The sequence below is a fragment of the Lissotriton helveticus genome, chromosome 2_1 (genome assembly GCF_964261635.1).
Source record: "Lissotriton helveticus chromosome 2_1, aLisHel1.1, whole genome shotgun sequence".
NCBI lineage: Eukaryota > Metazoa > Chordata > Amphibia > Caudata > Salamandridae > Lissotriton > Lissotriton helveticus.
The window spans coordinates 263,724,329-263,745,557 of record NC_136059.1 but is presented as its reverse complement, the minus strand read 5'-3'; the positions used below and the strand labels follow the sequence as shown (position 1 = coordinate 263,745,557).

Genomic DNA, 21,229 nt, shown 5'->3' with positions numbered 1-21,229 from the left:
CTTGTTTAAATCTAATCTACATTTATATAAACATACATATAGTTTTAAATGTATACACACATAGAGTCGGATGTAAACATTTTAAGAAGATAGATAGATAGACAGACAGACAGACAGACAGACAGACAGATAGAGAGATAGAGAGATAGATAGATAGATAGATAGATAGATAGATAGATAGATAGATAGATAGATAGATAGATAGATATGACCAAAGTGACCCCAGCACTTTATCTGTGGCCTAATGTGTGCCCACCTTAAAATATAACTTTTAGAGAAGCCATTAGCACCATCTGCACTTTTAAGCAGATTGGAAAATCTCCATTTCCCAAAAACTGGATGAGAATCTGCTTGTGGAATCTGTGGTGCCGTAAGGACAATATTGTGGATGGGGCTTCACCAATGGATTCCAGGATGCAGGACTTCTTCCACAAATGAAGGAATTTCCTATTCACCATCCTACTTTAAACTCAGGAGCCTGCCAAGTTTCACATATCCCGGGATAGACTATCATCTGTGGGAGTTTTCCTCTCATGACCGCAAGCACCTGAGATTGTTACAATTCTTATTCAATCTTATTGTGCAGATCTGACCATCGCTCCGTTGTATACCTAGCTTTATGGGACTAACAGAGAGTACTGCTGTTGCTTTGGGCTCTCTGTTGGAGAGGTGGTAGATGCCATGGTTAGGACATTGCCCATATGCTTCCTGTGTCAGGCTGGTTAATGTTCTAAGCCTCATTTGACCAGGTATGTTCATACCTGCTCAATAGATGGATTGGACCCTCTTTGGTGGCAATGATCGGTTCGGTTAGAGCTAAGGCTATCCCCCACATGCATAGCAGGGCTCAGTTCGATCCCTGGGATTTTTTAATGGTCCTGTGAGAAGAAAAGGAAGCTGGTGTTAGTGCCCATGATCTCAGGTAGTGAACTACTGATGGACAGAAGGATGGATTCATCCATTGAAGTTACTATTGTCATCTGCCCCCTACTAGGCTATTGTATAGTACATCCCTACTGCCAGTACCAGCAGCATCCACTGTCAGCAGCAGCACCAATTTTACCCGGCAGCTACCAGCACTACTCAAGACTGATACATGGCACTCTCGGTGCATCGGCTGACACTGTCACATAGTGTTCTGGTGCCTTCATGTGGCTTACAAAGCGGTACAATAGGGGGTGGTGGTGGACGGGGCATCTGAACCAATCAAACACTCACACCCAGTCAACAGATCTGGGTTTAATCCATCACCGTTCTTTAGCCCACTCTGCCACCCCAGTTCAGACATGACCATATGCAAATCAGTCTGACCCTGTGCCTCATGGGAACAGTCCAGCCCGAACTGCCAAGCCATGCCCTCCCTGGACCGGAATCAAGCTTCCCAGGACCGGTTTCTGGCATTACAGCCGTATTCAGCCAGGCTTGCTTGAATCCAGTGGCAAAGTGAGCAAGGGACTCACGTCTGAGCATACTCTGCCAACTTATGGTGAACAAAGTGGTACAAAAGGGGGTGGTGATGGATGGGGCATCTGAACCAATCAAACACTCACATTCAGTCAACAGATCTGGGTTTAATCTATCACCGTTCTTTAGCCCACTCTGCCACCCCAGTTCAGACATGGCCATATGCAAATCATTCTGACTGTGCCTCATGGGAACAGTTCAGCCCGAACTGCCAAGCCAGGTCCTCCCTGGACCCGAAACAAACTTCCTAGGACCAGTTTCTGGCATTGCAGCCATCTTCAGCCCGGCTTGCTTGAATCCAGTTGCAAAGTGAGCAAGGGACTCACGTCTGAGCATACCCTGCCAACTTATGGCGAACAAAGCAGTACAAAAGGGGGTGGTGATGGACGGGGCATCTGAACCAATCAAACACTCACATTCAGTCAACAGATCTGGTTTTAATCCATCACCGTTCTTTAGCCCACTCTGCCACCTCAGTTCTGACATGGCCATATGCAAATCAGTCTGACCCTGTGCCTCATGGGAACAGTCCAGCCCGAACTGCCAAGCCATGCCTTCCCTGGACCAGAAACAAGCTAATGTTTCACCAGAAACTTTACATTAAACACTGTGTCACTGGAATGAAGCTGTACCCAACTGATGAGCCCTAATAAGGGCAAAACCTGTCCCAGGTTGCTTGTGTTGTGGTTCAGGCAGGACCTGGCCTGGAAGTTCAGGCTGAACTGTTCCCAGTGGAGCTGGGTCAAGACTGATTTGCATATAGCTAGGTCCAAACTGAGATGGCTTGGTGTGCAAAATAATAATGTGGCGCCGATTAATTACCAGCGGCAGATAATCATTCAAGCATTCCATCCATCACTTCTTTGCATACTGAAACTGTTTTAAGACAGTTTCTACACCAGTACACTCAACAAACCGGATAATTTCCAATACTTATCTCATTACATGAACATGCCTGCTTTGTTTTATTCAGTATAGAGTGTCACTCAAAGTGTCACAGATAAGGCATTGAAATGTCACACATAAGGACGTGAAACATGGAAATGGCACAAATAAAAACGTGGATGCTATGATCCGGACGTTATAATCTTTTGTCGATGCAAAAGCTAATGTTTCTCGAAGTATTTAACTTGTTCCAGAACCTTTAGATTTGATGTCCTAAACCGCAGTTTGTGTAGTGGAAAATTCACATATCGCTGTTTCTTTCTTTTAACGTCGTACTACTGTGTGATGATAAAATAAGTACTTTTAGTTGCAGGATTTTTTAATCACAATATCAAAGCTATTTTGGAATCTAATAAAACACCTCATCCCAAGAGTTTCAAAGTAAGCACAACGGGATTTAAATGTGATTCCTTTTCATATTTTATTTTCCAAGCAATATTTCATTTTGGTTTTGGCATTCTGTAGGTGTGTTTGAGTTAGTGAAAGAGAGAAATGTAAGCAAACCTTGCAATAACAACGTTAATTATCACCTGTCCGCCCAGGAGACATTTAATTTGGTTGCAGCATTGGGCGGCGTCAGCAATTTACGCGTACTGTGTGGGCGAAGCTTTGGAAACAAATCCCTTGTCCTTCGTTAGTTTTGATTTGAATCCTCACAGGGCCTTCTGTAGAAGACTCACTGTCTTGCCTCCCACGCATTCCACGCGGCTCGATGCCAGGTGTGAATCTGAAAAGGAAGAGAACACGAGGAATCAATCTTTTATCACAGTCTGTACCCTAAACACTCAGCCTTCAATTGTCTACCACAGATTTAGAAATATAGTAAATACCATGATTTTCTAGTCATGTGAAGTAACGTTCAAGAACTGTTGTTTGTAAGGTAAGTCACTTTTTTTTGCTTTCCAAAGCCTTCCAAGGATGCGGTTAGGTTCCAATTTGCGCCCAATTCAGGATTATAAACTAATCTCAAACTGCACGCTATGGGTGGGGAGGGTTACCCTCTCAGTTTTCACTGGATAAAACTTTGTGCACATCATCCAGAACAACAATGCTCATCCCAAATGTGTGCTTCTCAGAATAGGGACTAACACACTACTAGAAACTCCACCTGCAGTACACATGTTGTAAGACCAGCAGCAGTTTATTAAGTATGTAACACAACCGCCAGCACTCCACCTGCAGCAGTGACTGTCCCACTCCAGAATGTTCAGTATAAAACAACACCCAAGATTGGAATACACAACATAACACATAATACATCACTGAGACCCCAAATATACCCCTTCCTTAAAAATAAACATTCTCAAAAAATGCAATTACAGCATACTACGAAATCATAGATCTAAGCACATCTAAGAGGGAAAAGGTTAATAAATGATATCATAGTCCTTGAAATCAACCGGGACGAGTCTAGACCTTGACAGACCCCGTCCTACTCCTCTTTCTTCAGGAGGGTCTTCTCCCTCTTCTGTGCTGCCGGCACCCACCCGCCGGAGATCGCAGGAAAGCTTTAAGTAGAAAGAAAAAGGGAGGAGGGGTCTCTGAAAGGGGCGTGGCCAAAGAAGTGTAACTAGTCAAATCCTGTCAAAGAGGCGTGGCCTATGTAAATAAGGGCATGGCCTAAAATATGTAAACTAAAGCCTATGCAGCACATAACATCCTTTCTGACTAGCATTTGTGTGTCTTCCTGTGACTTTTCTGCTACTGGATCCAGACATGTTACAGAGCAACTAACAAACACCTAAAACAAGCCATAACTATTGGATTTGCCAATACTTGTTAGCTGTGTCAGATAAATGAATAACAATAATGATTTTGGTGTGAATGATTAGAATTGAAAACAATTAAATTCTGAAAATATGAGACTCTTAATTAAACACTACGAAGTTTCATAAAAGGAGTAGTGGCCTTTCGGAGTGTCTCAGACTTTCCCGGTATCCCCTTCATACAACGTTCTTCTGCAATCTCCCCCGTTGGAAACTTACTCCCTTTTTACCCTGACTTCTTTCTGAAATCTTCCATCTGCATATCTCTCACTTTCCCACAATTACAACTGACACATATGCAGCCATTACTGTGTGAGCTCTACAGAGAGGCGAAGGGCTGGGGTCCAGATTTATGTAAAAGTCATGCAACGCAGCGCATCAACTACAATTCATGTACTGTATTGTGTGAAAGGGAGAGAGCAGAACAGCTTCATATCTCCTAACATATGGTGTTCTTTTTCTCTGTCCCTGCTCTGGCGCACTTTAGACTACCATGCACCAACACACCATAGTGCAAAGCTGTGTACGTTCTATAAGGAATTATTTTTGAACTTCCAGTACAAAAACTATCCTTTCACACGTTTGCTGCTTTGTATGTGTGCTGCACAATGCAGTATGCCTGCAGAATATGAAAAACAAGAAGAAATGACAATATTTCTCCTGCTTCGAGGAGGCGTAAGATTTTGGTACAAATCCATCTCTAACAATGTTTATTATCTAGGGATTTGCATCAAAAGCCATGGGTAGTTAAATGGGAATGCCCATACAACACTCATGGAACATCCCTTGATGCAAAGTAACGCAAAGCAGCATCTGTGCATTACTTTGCAACTCTATCCAAAGCCAATCCTGATTTGCATTGGATAGTAAATCCCAGGATCACAAAAGTAACAGAAAGCCACCGCAAAGCATTAATAAAGTTGGGCCTGGATGTGCATGCACTGCAAAAGACCATTCTGGACATGAACAGTTTTCTTGATTCTTACCTAGTCTCCCAAATTCACTTTCTTTCTCCTTGACCCTTTGTTACTAAGCCTCCCTCTCCTGTGTACTGCAGTTCTCATGCCCACCTTTCCTTATAACTAAGTGAATGGGGACATTCCCTTCCAATCCTGCAACTGCAATTGATCCTTAACAACATGATTACCTCATTCAATTAAACCTTTGGGTGGTAGAGATACCTGCAGGCACAAGGAAACCCTTTATTTCTGTCAAAGCCAGTTGGCTTCTGTTGTCTGTAACTATCCACAAGGATATCCTCCTCTGACAATAATCTCTTGCATAAACTCCATAACTGTTTTGGTGTTTATATTCTCTATGCATTTGACCTATGTTAGGTGACTCCCCAAAACCCAAATGGACCCAATATGTCCAAGGCTACTTTACTCGAAGGCAATATCTCCGTAACCACTAGGACAAGAGACGATGAGGTTGTCACACACGCTTTATCATACAAAACAAACGCATTGCTATTTCTGACTGACTGTTGTGCTGCTTTGTCCACACCTGACCTCCAGAAGTACCTTCACCTGCATTGCATACACCAAATGCCAATATGGGGCCTCATCATGAGCCCATTCTTTGCGCTGCACCAACGCGCAAGGGGTCTGCGTGTTTCATTTTTTCCTCTATAGCACATACACGAGCTCGAAAAATCTCTGAGTTATTGCATGTGCTGCTGTCAGCAGAGCTAGGAAACGTGAAGACCACTTAGAGTCCTGTTTTTCCAAGCTCTGCTTTCTGCAGCCCATGCACTAATAGAGATTTTTAGAGTCAATGTATGTGCAGAAGACAAGAAAAAAATGTGCAGCCCACTTCTGCACTGGTGCAGCTCAAAGAACGGAATCATGAAATGGCCCCTGAGCTTCATGGACAAGTTTCAACACCCTGTCTTGAAACTTCTCTGGTTCTACTAACAAGCCCACATGGCTCCCTGTCCCATCATCACACTTTATTTTTCTGCAACATGTCCAAAGTGAATTAACTTCCCTTGCAGCTTTTTCATAGGGGGCCACCCCTTAAGGATATGCTCTTTCATGTGTTCCAACACCACAAATTCCTCCGAAATGTTTTCTACTCCTCATGAAACACCCCATTCATCACTTATCTAACCTGGATCACCACATATTCCATCTCCACTTCATCAGCACACTCATGTTCAGCCAAATCATCGACCACAGATAACCTAGACCAGAAATCTGCAGCAACATTTTTTTTATCCTTTGCACATACTCCAGCAGTATTCGAATTACTGGCGGTGATGCTGCCACATAGCAGTACATGGAAGAGTCCTACCTCCACCCTGGAATCTCAACTAGTTAATTTAATGGATTCAGTATGTAAAATTAATGCAGGAACCCACACAAATGTCTTAAAATGTTGACCCTCCAGAATTTAAAAGCCTCCTTTTCCTTCACGGAATACTTCGCTTTGGCTTCCTGTTAGGCTCTTGATGCAATGGTTCATATTTCCTAATTCTTTTCTGCAATAACACCACCACCAACCCGTGCTTGCTTCTGTACATCGTAATGATGCGTATATCCTTAGTATCAAAAGGCTTGAGTGGTTGAGCTATGACTATATCATTACTAACCTGACTAAACGTAGATTCACAGTTTTCAAGCCACACATACTTTTTGTTCTTCTTCAACAATTTAAGTAACACTGCCATGTAACTGACAAAGTGTGGCACGAGTTTGATAGAATATTTAACAAGTCACAAAAGCTTCCTTAGCGGATCTCTATCACTTCAGAAAAGAGCTTCTTCAATTATTCTATATATTTTAAGTTTCGGTTTGACACTTACTTTCGACACAAGACGACCCAAGTAGTCCACTCCATCCTGCACTTATCCTTCCTCAGTGTTGACTTTTTTTTTTACACTTTCAATTACTTCTCCCACCATCTTGTCATGTTGCATTTCATCCTGCCCATATATCAGGATATCATCCTGGAAGCATGCTACTCCTTCTACACCTCCAAACAGCATACTGATCACCCTTTGGAACATGGAGGACACAGAAGCTAATCAAATTGCATGTATTTATACCGATACACAACCTTTGGTGTTGCAAGTGATGGAAGACAGCTCTATCTGGCAATAGGCCAAGGTCATGTCTAGGGACATAGACACCTCTGCACCGTTCAACATGCACAACATTTTGTTAATGTTGAGGAGGAGTTGACAGTCCACTCATATATTGTGATTTAGGCTGTGCAAGTTTACACAAATCTTAATGACTTTCCAGACTTGCATGCCAAACCCACAAGCCTATCCATTCAGACCTTTTGGCCTTTTTATCGATCCCCAGTGCACATAAGTTCTGTAGCTCCCTCTTGAAGTCCTGCCTCATGTTAAATGCACCTTCCGCCCCTTGTTCACAGCTGTATAGCATTATTTTTAAAAATTATTTTGCGTTTTAAAGTCCTGAGCCTCCCTAGGGCATCACTGAAAACTTCAGAATACTTCTCTACCCACCTGTCCTTGTCTCCTTTTTTCTCAACCATCTGACCTATCTCCATTATACTAGACCTCAGAGGAACTTGATTGGGATCTAAGATCATGTTCAATTTCCCTTGTTCTTTTTATCCAAATAGATTAGAAGTATCCACAACCATATCAACTGTACTTATATCTACATTATCCTCGAACTTCAGATGCTCCTAATTATTTCCTGATCACCTCAAATCTTTTTCCCTAGAACGCAAATATCTTAATCCGAGACTGTTCTAGTTTGGCTTGACCGAAGCTTCAGAATTTCTTATCATCTCTCAAGGTAAATGGAGATCCTGCCTCTACCAAGATCCCAACATCTGGTCATTCATGAACACACCGCAGCATGGTGGTTTCCTCTCATTTACCTCCACCGTTGCCACATCTACAACACTGATATTAGTATCATTTTCTTTAGAAATCATCTAAATATAATTGTCTTCTTCCTCCAAACAGCATTTCTCTTGCTTTTTTCATAATGTTGCTCACACCTGTCTTAGTACCGATGATTGCCCTAAATATTCATAGAAAGTGCCCTTTCTTTTTACACTTGAAACACACCTGCTTCCAAGCTAGACACGGTTTGATATTCTTGAAATGTGTTGCACTTCAACAAAAGAAATGCACACTTTCGTTGCTCTCCTCCATACCACCCTCTCCTTTTGAAGTTGCTTAACTTTGCATTTACTTTTCATCCCCCTTGTACATGTATTTTGTATCTCTTTCCCTCGGACATTCCTTCCAATGAAGCTATTTCAGTGCCTGGATACCCTCACGGGTGATTAGCTGTGCTTTATAAGTTCATGTTTGGTTTGATTTCTCTCAGATATATATTTCAGAGTCCTGATTCTCCCTCACTATGCTTAAAGCAGTTTCTAACTCTGGATCCTTGTTTAATAATATCCTCTCTTAAATGTTCTTACTGTTAGTCTTTTCAGTTAGTTGGTCCCTAGAGAAGTGTGGCTCAATGGTTAGAGCGGCAGACCCTGATGCCGAGATCTGGCTCGGGACCAGGGTTCAATTCCCGCCTCGGCGGGTCTCGGGCTCAATTTCCTCGGACCTGATAATTCTCGCCTCGGTGCCTATTCTAACCATGAGTCCCACGCTGCGACTCTGGGCAATAGCTAGCTTAATCTCCACAACGGCCCCAACAGCGCTGGGATGCCTGGCTTCACCTTGGGGGTGCCCAGGAGTGGACATTTCACAGGGAAAAGCCAGGAAGGGTTCCACAGCGGTATGAATACAGCGCCAAGACACTCATGAGTATAACTGTGCTTTACAAGTACGAATCATTTCATTTCATTTCATTTCATTTCATAATGTTATTGTTCAAATGGCAATAAATTCAAGTGACTGTTAGTGTTTGCAGTGCAACTACAAAATCATTCACAGGTTCGCCAGGCAGCTCTGCTGTCTGTAGAAGCGTATGTCTGTCCAACACTACTGCCTTCCAGGGATTGAGAACACGTGTATATTCATCAATTATTTCCGCAGTGTCTCCCTCCTTTTCAATTCCTATGTTTACTTCCTCCTACTTTCAAATGAACTCTGACGTTTCACAACCCTTGTGAGCACTTACAGCTTATGCCCAGTTCTGAATCCTGAATTGTCCCTTTCCCACCCTTAATGTGCTTTCCTTGCATGAACCTCAAAGTGTGAAGTGCCAGCACATTGTCACTATCAATGTCACACTTTTGTTGTTCCATGTGGCTTCTGCTGTTCCCTAGGCATCTACCCCGCTGCTCGCTGCAGCATGTGCTTTCCTGTCCTCAGAACCCCTTGCAAACACCATGCCATGCCTGGCATCACCATATGCAAGTGCCACAGCACTGACCCGACCCCGAATACCCAGGAAACTGAGCACTGCACCTGAAACTGGTGTAACATAGGGCCTAACATGTACCATCGTTTACTCTCAAAAGGGCACAAATGTTGCAAACTCACAGCGGTGCACAAATTTACAAAGCGGAGAGTGTGGGGCGCCTCTTCCACATTCCTTCCAGGTTCGAGTTGCCGCTCAATCACTTTCTGACACATTTCTCATTGCACTGCTTCGGCGTGCTCGCTCTGTGCCCATCTGCCAGGCATATGGCAGCCCTTGTGTTGTTTACTAGTTTCTTACTTTTAATGTAATTACATTTGGCATGTTTTAGGGCGCTCTACTGGTATCAGTCGTAAGACATTAGCCTTGTTAGACACCATCACTGCTAGGAGTGAATAGAATTCTGTGGCTGCCTTGAACTTTGCCTGAGACAGCGACTCCATCTAGGCGCACACAAGAGATTGGATTTTTCTTCCTGTCAGTAGAATTTTTTGGGGGGAGTTATATATAGCGCCAACAAGGCCGGAAGGTATCTGAGTGCTTTACATGAGCACCAGTTGGGTTACAGATGGAGACATTCATTTTATTTGTTGTCTTTTTGTGAGGCACGGGGCGATAAAGTGATTTGCCCAGAATCACAGGATGTTGAGCGTCCCTGGCAAGACTCGAATCGGGTTCCCCAGCTTCGAGGTCGACCGCCCTAGCCTTTAAGCCACATCCTCTCCCCTTCATACTGAGCCTGCCTCCCCACTTCTCTTCTGTCTTCAAATCAGTCTCCTATGCTGGGTTGAATGGAATAATTTCACCTACACATCGGTATACTTACGCCTACGAGGGCTTCCAATTCTTGCACATGACCTAAGAAATCCTGGTCACCAGAACATCTCAGAATACCTCAATATCGTTATTAGAACATTTCGATTTTTTTATCGGTATAATAATGCTGTTACTCTCCATAGATGCCTATGGACATCTGTTCTTTTCTTTTTGACAACTGAAGAGCAGCTATTGGTTAGAGTAAGCACTTCCTGGATGAAGTCACATCTGTTTAATTATTATGCGTAATTAGCAAACTGCATCACCATTTTGCACATTGAGGTTCTTTTAGGTGCTGTGTATGATGTTTGTACAACCCCCACCCGTGGCTACCAGAAGTGGTACTCAACTGGACCAAATCTTTTTAAACTATGCTGCTGTACCATAGCATCCTGCCTCTGATACCAAGACCCTGTGTACCTTGGAGGAGGAAGAGATCCAAGGCTGGATGAGTGAGAGTTGGTTCACCCTCAGCATGAGTTGGTGTCAAGCGGTGTGGTCTGCCAGCTCTCTCTAGGAACCAATGAGATGCTTATAATCAATGCCTCCAGGTGATTCCAGCCTATATCAACAGGTGCAAACGTGGGGGTCTCGCTTGATGTTTATATGTAAATATGGTAGTCTAGTTTCATCAGTTCACCAAATCTTGTGGTCACTTACTTTGCCCCCGTTCACGTATGCAGCCCTGGGTGTCAAGAGTAAAATAAAGCAACAACCGCTAGAGCTATTTGTCACTAATGGATTTTTTGAGCATCATTTTTCAGGCTAAATCTCTGTGATCACTTTAGCCAGACGCAAGGAAGAACGCATTGGCTTTCAGTGGCATAGCGCATAATGATGGTGGCCCCCCTGCAGAAAATAATGAGGAGTCCCTGAGACTCCCATATTTCACAGATACTCATTGGCCATGGGCTGAATGGGGCCCGTAGGGTCCCTTGTGCCGCATGGCTGGGGGCGGGGCATACATTACACTCCTGATGGCTAGTCATTGCCAAGTGCATCAGCTTTCGGACACCATTGATGACATTTAACATGCTTGATCAGGGTAATCCTCTTCACGGGGAAAGGAAGCTGTACTCTCACTTCCCTAGTAGGTCCTTGAGATTGTTCACATACAGCTGGCTGGTGATATACCCAAATTAAATATGCTTCCATGGGTGGCACACTGGTACAAGTAACGAGCCGGGTGATAGAACATTCTCTCCTTAGCCCTTCGAACTTCTGAATCCCTTACCCTATTCAAACGCCAGTTATTTCAGGCTAGTTGCTTGTGAAGGCTACACGTGATGCACCCACATGTCTTTGGGTCTCGTGTGCCTTGTATATGATCCGGCTTTGACTCTTACTTTACATTGTTTGCTTCAAAGTGGACCACACTCATGCCAGATTTTTAAGGTCACCAAATAATATAAATCTGTATACATTTAATTAAAAGTTTACTCCTTTACATGGTCAGTGGTCATCCTAAATGTGTGACTGGAACGTGATCCTCCCGGTCACCCATTTTATACCCACGTAAAATGACGTAAATTCAGCCGCATATCTCTCCTTACCCGGCTGGTGAAGTCAAGTACTATCTCTAGAAAGGGCCTACCTTCAACCCTGTATGTACTAGGTGGCTAAGCCTTCAAATGCACACATTGAGGTGGGAGCACCATGAGGCTCTTAGAGATCTTTCCATCAGTGGAGCAACTGCGGCTGCAGTTGGACACAGGAGGACAGCAGAAGAAGAAGACCCCCAGACATTCTCTAAGCCACCCTTCTTCCTCATTGCCTTGCTGTCCATGCACTTTGCAACAAAGACCCTCCACACTGCCCTTCTGTATAGCACCCAGCACTGTGCTGCTCCATAGCTATGTTTGTGCAGCTCCTGGGAGCATCTAAGTTGTGTTATACGCTCTCATGGTAAACATGATGCAACACCGTGCCTAGTACAGCCCTAGTGCACCGGATATCCGACCAGTGAGGAAGGCGGCTCCAGTTTGGATAACATTGTTTTTTCCTTGAACCATGACTCTGACTTTTTCCACTTGAGTGTCACCAATCGTGGCTGACACCACACAGTGTGTACAGGAGGAACAGTCTAGCACACTGCAGTATCGTGAAGACATTTCACTGTTTTCTACATTGCAGCTAACCAACTCCTTCCAAATACAAAGTGGGCAAAAAAATAAACAGGATACACTCCAAAAGAGTGACAAAGACCCCCCACTGATTTACAAATGTGTGCTGGGCAAATTCACATCTTCAAGTAACATTTGCCTTATGGACCATAAACAACAAACTAAAAACAAAAGGGAAGACTTTTTTCTTAGGCATGAAGATATTAACACAGGCTTCCAAACCCAGAGCTGGTAGACACACAGTCAGACTACAAGATGGTATAACAGGTCCCGATGCTTTGAAACACGAAGGTCTAACACCACCCGCAGACCTTATGGCCCTAACACAGGTTTCTGAATTTTGAAACAGTAGCAAAAGGTCCCAGATCCCAGGGTGTCTACGAAAATAGTACCTGAGACCTGGAGATCCTAACATAGGATCCCAGACCTAAACAATCAAAAGCAATGTCACTGACTCGGTGACCCTGATACAGTCTGTTTGTCCTAGAAAATGGAAAATACCTTTCAAGCCTTGATGACCCTAAAACCAATTGCAAGGTCCTAGAGCTGGTAAAAAAAGGTCGCGGAGCTGGACCGCCTCAGCACACGCTTCCAGAGATGGAGATCCCTACACTACCTCCCAAACTAAAGACCATAACAGCAGCTTACAGACTCTGTCACATTATTAGAGAATATTGCCAACCACGATGTTCACCATGAGCACGCTCACCTGCTAGCGCACCCTTCACTATGAGCACTATTGTCACTGCTGACTAAAACTGTATGAAGAATCAAGGTCCTATGAATCAACCAGACATCATGAGTACACAAAGCTCACAGAGGTATTGCTACATTCTGGTATTACTTTAATTGTCTCAGTATGTTTTTTGGTTGTAAGTTACTAAATTGACCTCTACCACATCATGTGCCACTACATCTCAGACATTACATCCACTATCACTTCATTGTTGAAGCCATTTTTTTTCACTAATTTTAACACTGCATCAACCACCAGTACACTGACCCTACTGTTACCATATATTTACATCAAATGTATTTAATTATATTTTGCTTGTCAGTATTTTTGTAATAATTGTTATTTTACCTCATTCTTTTTACTGCTTGATTTTTAAATTATTTAATTCATTTGTAATTGATGTGATTACCTAACCCTAACAGTTAAACATATTTAAGTATTTTATAATTAATGTATTTAATAGCCTAAACATATTACATACTATGTACACTATAAATTAAATTGATTTATAATGAAATTATTTTAATACCCATAGCTTACCGTTTTAGTGTATCAAATTATTTTGTACTAAATGTCAATTTATACCGTAACGATATCCTTTATGCATAATTTAGTTTGATTAAATAACACAATCTTATCCTTTAAACATATTCAATTAATTTATAATTAAATTATGTTAGCACTTTAACCATTTAATATAATTAATGTGTATGTGTTTTTTGAATAAGTAAACCCTTGTCTTTTAAAATATTTAATTTATTTTTAATTTAGTTTATTAACCTAATCTTAGCAATAAACTTTGTTTACATTTTTATTTTATCTTACTAACTTTACTTCAAATTTCAATATGTAAATTATATAAATCGATTGGACTCTCCCACTCCTGAGAACCACTTTGTTTGTAAGTCTACTATTTTCTTATTTGATTATTTAGTTTTGATTTAATTTTTTTCATTGCTTAACCCTACCATTACATTTCATTAAACATGAATTACTTTTAAAAAGAACACAAGTTATTTTCATTTCCTAACCCTACCCTACACAAGCCTTTGAAATATATTTTATTAATTTAGCTTTAATGGTATCTATCAACCTAATTCTAACCTTTAAATATTTCTCACATTTTTTATATTTTCTAACTTGTTTACTCTCATTTAAAATTTAAATATATAGGATTGAAATGTATATAGTTACTATATTTCGTGGATAAACCATGAAGATAATTAATGTAATACATTTATTAAAATTAAAGTAATTACATTTAATTTTAGTTGCCATGACCTCCATTTAAATCCACGCATGTATTGTCTGGTTGCATTCGTGTTTTTCTTGGGTTGTCTTTATTTATTTGTTTTGGGTCCAAGTATGCTCATACCCATTTCCATTTTGATAGAGGTGACACGATCTATTGATTCTGAACTACTATATGTCATCGGTAAAACGTTGCATGTTCAAGAGATTGTATCTACAAACACAAATTTCGCTCCTAAGAGAATAGATTTATGTTGTGCCGTGTTTGTAGGTGATAAGCACTGGCACTCAATTTTTGGGACTGGGGCTTATATTTCCTCATCAGACTTGCTCCGAACAAGAAAGAGAAAGGGGACAAAAGAAAAAGGAGGGAGAATGTGAGAAAATAGTAAAGAAATTTACCTGGAGGAGTGAGATAAAGAAACAGGAAGGGCAGGTGGTGGAAGGAAGTAGCATGAGTTGGGACCAAGACTAGGTAGCCCTTGTATAAGGCATCTCCGGCATTCAGCAGGAAGGGTGGGCATAATTGCCTTTTCTTCACAGCCAATGTAAGAGGATGTGAAACTGCAGGTCATTTTGCCTTTCCTTCATCTGACTACTGCGGATTGGAAAAAGTGAGGAGTGCAGAAAAATGTCCTGCAAAACAAGAATTCCTCTTTCTGGAAATTGAGGAATGCAAGGAATCTGTCAGGGACCGGCCATTGTAATTAACTTAACGGTAATTACATTAACTTATTTACAATGGCCAGCGCTTTTTATAGAATCTTCCCCTGCTGTGAATGTGGTGTCTGCCTGCATGCAATACCCTGCAGGTAGGCTCTCCACACAGGCGTTCCTGCTGAAGAAGTTACATAAAATATTGTGAGGGGCCGGGCAATGAATCTTCATGCATTAAGAACAAATCATTGAGCATACCTTCATTGCACTTCGAAAAGCAGTGTGCTTTTCAGGTCAAAGACTACCAGACAGCACAGCTGTCTGGTTGCAAAAGGACTTCTTTGGGACATTCTGATAGCTTTCCCGGAATTGCATTCCGCCCATTGCTTCCCATTTGCTTTGTGGTTTGTAACTCACATTTGCGTGCTTTTTATTTTCTGCTATATTTGTTTTAGGTTGTCCAGCATGTATTTATGCCTTCCATGACAATCTTGCCGGATACCCGGGGTGGGAAAGAAAGGTTTTTTTCAAGCCCACAACGACATTTAAATGTCTGTAAATGAACAGTGCAAATATGCCATTTCTACACAATATCCTTTGTGCGCTGTATATTTTTTATCACTAAAACTGTATGTGCAAATGTAATAGTCATTTCAATTGAAAATGTGTTGTCTGTAAGGGCAGTGCGCTGCCACACACCATGCATACTGCACTTTACTACACTCCAATCTAAAATACTGAGCTCTATGGCACTCCACACCACTACACTCTACAACACTCCACTCTATGCCACTCTTTTATTCCACTCTATGCCATTCCATACTACTTCACTCTAGGGCACTCTATGCCACTCCATGACACTCTACACCACACTACTCCACTCTACGACATTTCACTCTACACCACTCTAAGACACTCCACACTACGACTCTCCAATCTATGACACTACGACTCTCCAATCTATGACACTCTATACCACTCCACGCCACTACACTCCACTCTACGCCACTCAATACCTCTTTCCTCAAGGCCATTCTATCACACTCTACTCCACTTTATGACACTCCACTCTATGCCACTCTACAATACTCCAATCTCCAAAATTTTAATCTATGGCACTTAGCTTTACAGCACTCCACAACACACCACTCTACGGCACTCCGCTCTACAACACTCTCTACCACTACACTCTAGACCACTGTACTTCATTGCATGACACTCTACTGTATGACACTCCATGACACTCTACACGGCTTCTCTCTATGACACTTCACTCTACGCCTTTTCACTCTAAGGCAGTCCATTTTACAACCCTCCACTCTACGACACTCCAATAAATGCCACTCAACGCCACTCCACTCCACTCAATACCACTTCCCTCTAGTTCACTTTATTCCACTCAATGTCACTCCACAACACTCTACACCACTCCATTATACAACACTTCACTCTGCGCCATTTCACTCTACAACACTCCACTGTACACCACTCCATTCTATGCCAATCTAAGACACTCCACTCTACAACACTCCAGTCTACGACACTTGGCTCTATGGCACTCCATTTCACTTCACTCTACGACACTCACTCTATGCCACTCTACTTCTCTCTATACCACTTCACTCCAGGCCACCCTACTCCACTCTACAACACTTCACTCTACATCATTTTGCTCTGCTCTATGATAGTCCACTCTATGACCCTCCACTCAACACTTTACGCCATTCCACTCTACAACACTCCATGCCACTTTACTCTACTCTATACCACTCCACTCTATGCCACTCCACTCTTTGACACTTTACTCCACTTTATGCTACGCTTCACGGTACTCCACTCCACTTTACAGCACCTTAGTCCACTCTACGCTACGCCACTTTACTCCCCTCCACTCTCTGCCACTCTACTCCACCTCAGTATAGACCACTGTACTCCATTCCACTCTATGCCACTCCACAACACTCCACTCTATTAAACTTTAAGACACATCACTCTACTCCACTCCACTCTACACCACTTTACTCCACACCACTCCACTTTACGAGACTTTGCCCCACTCTATCCCACAGCATGCCACGCTAGTCCACTCTGCACTAAACCACTCCACTCTACTACACTTCTCTCCACGCCACTTCTCTTTACGCCACTCCTCTCTGACACTCTACTCCATTGTATGCCACTCCACTCTATGACACTACACAAGTCCCTCTACCCCACCTCACTCCACTCTACTCTATTCTACGACACACTACTCCAGTCTACTCCACTATCTCACTGTACGCCAATCTAAGCCTACCCTCTCTGCAACACTCTATGCCAGTGGTTCCCAAACATTTGACTCCTGAGGTACCCCACTGAATCACTTCTGGAAGCCGGGGACCCCCAAGCAATTTGTACAATTTAAATTTCTTTTTAAAAACGCCTTTTGAAGCAGAGGCAATTTCAAGAGGGAGACAGCCTGAATTGGGTCTATTGGCATGGACATGTATGCATACAGCAGTGTATTATTTAGTGGTACAAGTGTCCTGCTCTCAGCCATAGCAGCACCTCTACATTCTCATTCCAGACCCTCGGAGTGGTGACCCTTCCTTACAGCAACAGGTTGAATGATTGTGAATTATTAGCATTTTTACCTATTCACAGTTTAAGAAGGTCTAAAATATTATACAATTATGAAGCATTTTATAATTAAGACATGCCCCAAGGAGCAACGAACATTGTGAAAATTCTAACAAGATAGTGCACAAAGCGATGAGTCCAGTGTACAGAGCAAATTCAAGGTCTATATTAGGAGTTCATCATGGAAGTGCAAGAGATGGCAGGAAGGTATCTGCACAGGAGCCATATTGTTTCAGCGAGATCATGGAACAATGCTATGCCAATTACCATAAACCCCTGTTAGACATAATCTTTAGTCACAGACAGCAGAACAACATTTTACCACCAAGGGGTGAGCAGTGCAGTTAAGGCATATTTCAGAGAGGCCTCGCGTGGCTCCTGACATGACCCTCTCCTATTAAGATGCCCACTGCCCCGTCCCTTGCCAACAACAAATTGCAAAGGCTACACAGAAAAAGAGCTTAATATGTCTGAATATGAAAGCTTGACAGCACACATAATTCACCCAAGGGCTTGTGGAAAATGAACAATCAGACAGCAGCACGAAAATCCTACTGCTGATCCTGACTGCATCTATTTTTACCTGCCTGCCAAGTAACGGTAACCTATACACATGTGCCTTTCAACGCTTTATTGCTTTTATTGTATTGCCTGTATTTTCATTGTTGTGTCTGTGACTGCTGTTGTCTGTCTTCCCCCGCTGCCTGTACGTGGTCCGGGCCCCTTTTTATTCCCTCTGTTCCCCTGGCTTTCCCCGTGTTCACTCTGCCCGGTCTTTCCTTCTGTACCCCTCGCTGCCCCGTGTCTCTGCCCGGTTTTCCCTTCTGTTCCCCTCGCTGCCCCCGTGCCGCCCTGCCCGTTCTGCCTTCTATTTTTAGCTGCCCCTATATTTCTGTATTCTGTATTTTGCCTCTGTGCCACTCGTTTTTTGTGCCCGTCTGCCCTCTGTGCCACTCATTTTTCCCTCGTTTTTGTGCCCCTTTTGCCTTCAGTTCGACTTGTTTTTCCCTCGTTTTTTGTGCCTTTCTGCCCTCTGTTCCCCTCGTTTCTTGTGCCTTTCTGCCCTCTGTTCCACTCGTTTTTTGTGCCTTTCTGCCCTCTGTTCCACTCGTTTATCTCTCGTTTTTTGTGCCTTTCTGCCCTCTGTGCCACTCATTTTCCCTTGTTTTTTGTGCTCTTCTGCCCTCTGTTCCACTCGTTTTTTGTGCCTTTGTTTCCTCTGTTGCACTCGTTTTTCCCTCGTTTTTGTGCCCTTCTGCCCTCTGTTCCACTCGTTTTGTGTGCCTTTCTGCCCTCTGTTCCACTCGTTTTCCCTCGTTTTTTGCGCCCTTCTGCCCTCTGTTCCACTTGTTTTTTGGTGCCCTTCTGCCTTCTGTGCCACTCATTTTTTCCTTGTTTTTGTGCCCCTTTTGCCTTCTGTTCCACTCGTTTCTCCAGCCGCTGTGCCCCTGCGGCCCGCCCCCCTGATTGCACACTGCCGATTCGCTGCCCCCGCCTCCCCATTGTATTGTTGTGGTCTTGCCGCCCCTGCGCCAACATTCACAGCTCTTGTGTGCTGTGAGGACGCATGAGCGTTTCATTTTTCACTACGACGACAGGCGCTCGAGTCCTGCGGACCCCCTGGGAATGTCTCACAGACCCCTGGGGGTCCGCGGACCACAGTTTGAGAAACGCTACTCTATGCCACTCTACTCTACCACACAGTACTCCACTCTACGATACTCTACTCCACTCTACGCCCCTCTGCTTTAGGCAACCATGCTGCTTTGCACTCTACACCACTCTACTCCACTCTTCCCTCCACACTTCAGCACTTTACTCTACGACACTCCACTCCACTCTCCTCTACTTCACTAACTTTAAGCCATTCTGAACAACAGTCACACTTGTGTACGACATGGCTAAAACACATTGGCAAACACGACCTGTTGGTTTTGCCAATGCTTTTTGTTTTTTGTTTCCTGCCTACGGAGCAGACGACCGGGCGAGTCCCACTCAGGGGTCTTAAAACAATAGACGAAATCCCTGCACTTCGCTTTGCTCGTGGGAATTTTGGTCAGCCCTGTTTAGGCCCATGCACAAGCCTCTTTTTTGCAATGTAAACTCAAGGTGGTGCAGGTAAGTGCTAGAGAGCGCCTCTGCTGCTTTATATTCCTCGCCCCCAGGTGAAACGCGCAAGCAGCTGCAATCACAAACAAAACACTCCAGTTAAAGAGCAGTGGAGTGAAACGCAATCCTGGGGAAGAGAGGGCGAGCTTGCCACTCACTGGCCTACATGAGGAGGCGGAGACGGGAGCTAACACTTTCCCTTTTTTTTCGTTTAGAGAGTTTCAGATCTGGAAAAGGAGAACGCTCTCCTAAAAGATGAAAAAGAGGAGCTCAACAACAGAATCCTCTGTCGTTCTGAAGGTGAGAGGGAGATTCATGGCTGTGAGTATTACAGTGACCGGCGCGCTGGGCTTAGCCTGGTCTGTAGTGGGTAATGCGTTGGCTTTACGTTTAGAGGCTTTGCTGGCTGTCCTGCGGGGCTCGGGCGGGCTGAGATTTACTGGGAACAACAAAGCCGCTGTGATTGCTTCTCTGTTTCATTACAATGGAATGTGCTGCCAAGGATTGTATTCCGCATTGCTGCACCCAAGGGCCCAAAAGGGGCAGATGTAGGATATTGGATGCCACGACAAAAGCTTGCATGCTGCGTTCGCGAAACGTTTCATTTCGCTAAAAAGAGCTGGAACGCCTCAATGAGTTAGATCTTTGCTGAGATGTTTGGTTTTGATACCAAGAGAGAAAAATAAAGCGATTTGTCAGGCATAATGTAACGTTTTTGTTCGAGATGTGCCTGGTGATAAAGTTTCGACTGGATAGTGCGGATTGGCAGAGAGGATGTGTGAGTGAGGTGCACGGCTGTGCAAAACTTTCCTCCAGCAAAACTTTGTGGGGTTTTTTTCTTTCAAAAATGTGTATGCTTCACAAACATTTGCAAAGACTAACAAATTTACGTTGTGAAAAAAAATATTCCTTACAATTATATCTTGCGGAAAAAAGCTCAGCAAAATCATATTGTCCTCTAAGTAAGTTTTATGCAGTTTGCAAAACCCTGTAACATTGACAAGGAGCTGAGACACCAGAGAAGGTGGGTGATATGAGCAGATCCTAAGTCATGAAAGGGTTGTGGTCTGGAAAGAAAAGAGAACAAAGTAAGGTACCTTTAGAAGCTCAATGAAGAGGGCGTGTTTAGCAAAACCCCAATTAGCGTCTTCAACAGGTTCAAATAGAGGACCAGGCTCTATAGAATACGGGCCCACGCGTTCATAGAATACAGATCTGAAAATAGTATTTTATGGTGTGTCAATTGTCTTCAACAAACTGAGAAAACACTTTCACAACCTTTACATGAAGACTGTTTAAGCCATGCTTCCACCAATGAATATTTTTAGCACTTTTTATTTGTTTATTTTTAGTCAAAACAAAACAGATGGGTTCTTTCGGAGCAACTAATGTTGCCTCATTCTGGTCTGGATGCCATGGCGATCACTG

The 21,229-nt window shown here is 43.2% G+C and overlaps 1 protein-coding gene across 1 annotated transcript in view; it reads left to right on the top strand.

Annotated features, from left to right (window-relative positions):
- Positions 1-21,229, top strand: part of MYO5B (myosin VB) — a 1,014,515-nt gene that overhangs the window by 873,145 nt on the left and 120,141 nt on the right. The window contains exon 23 of the mRNA XM_078674793.1: positions 20,017-20,101. Within this exon, the coding sequence (XP_078530919.1) occupies positions 20,017-20,101 (85 nt within the window). The remainder of the gene's footprint in view (positions 1-20,016; positions 20,102-21,229) is intronic.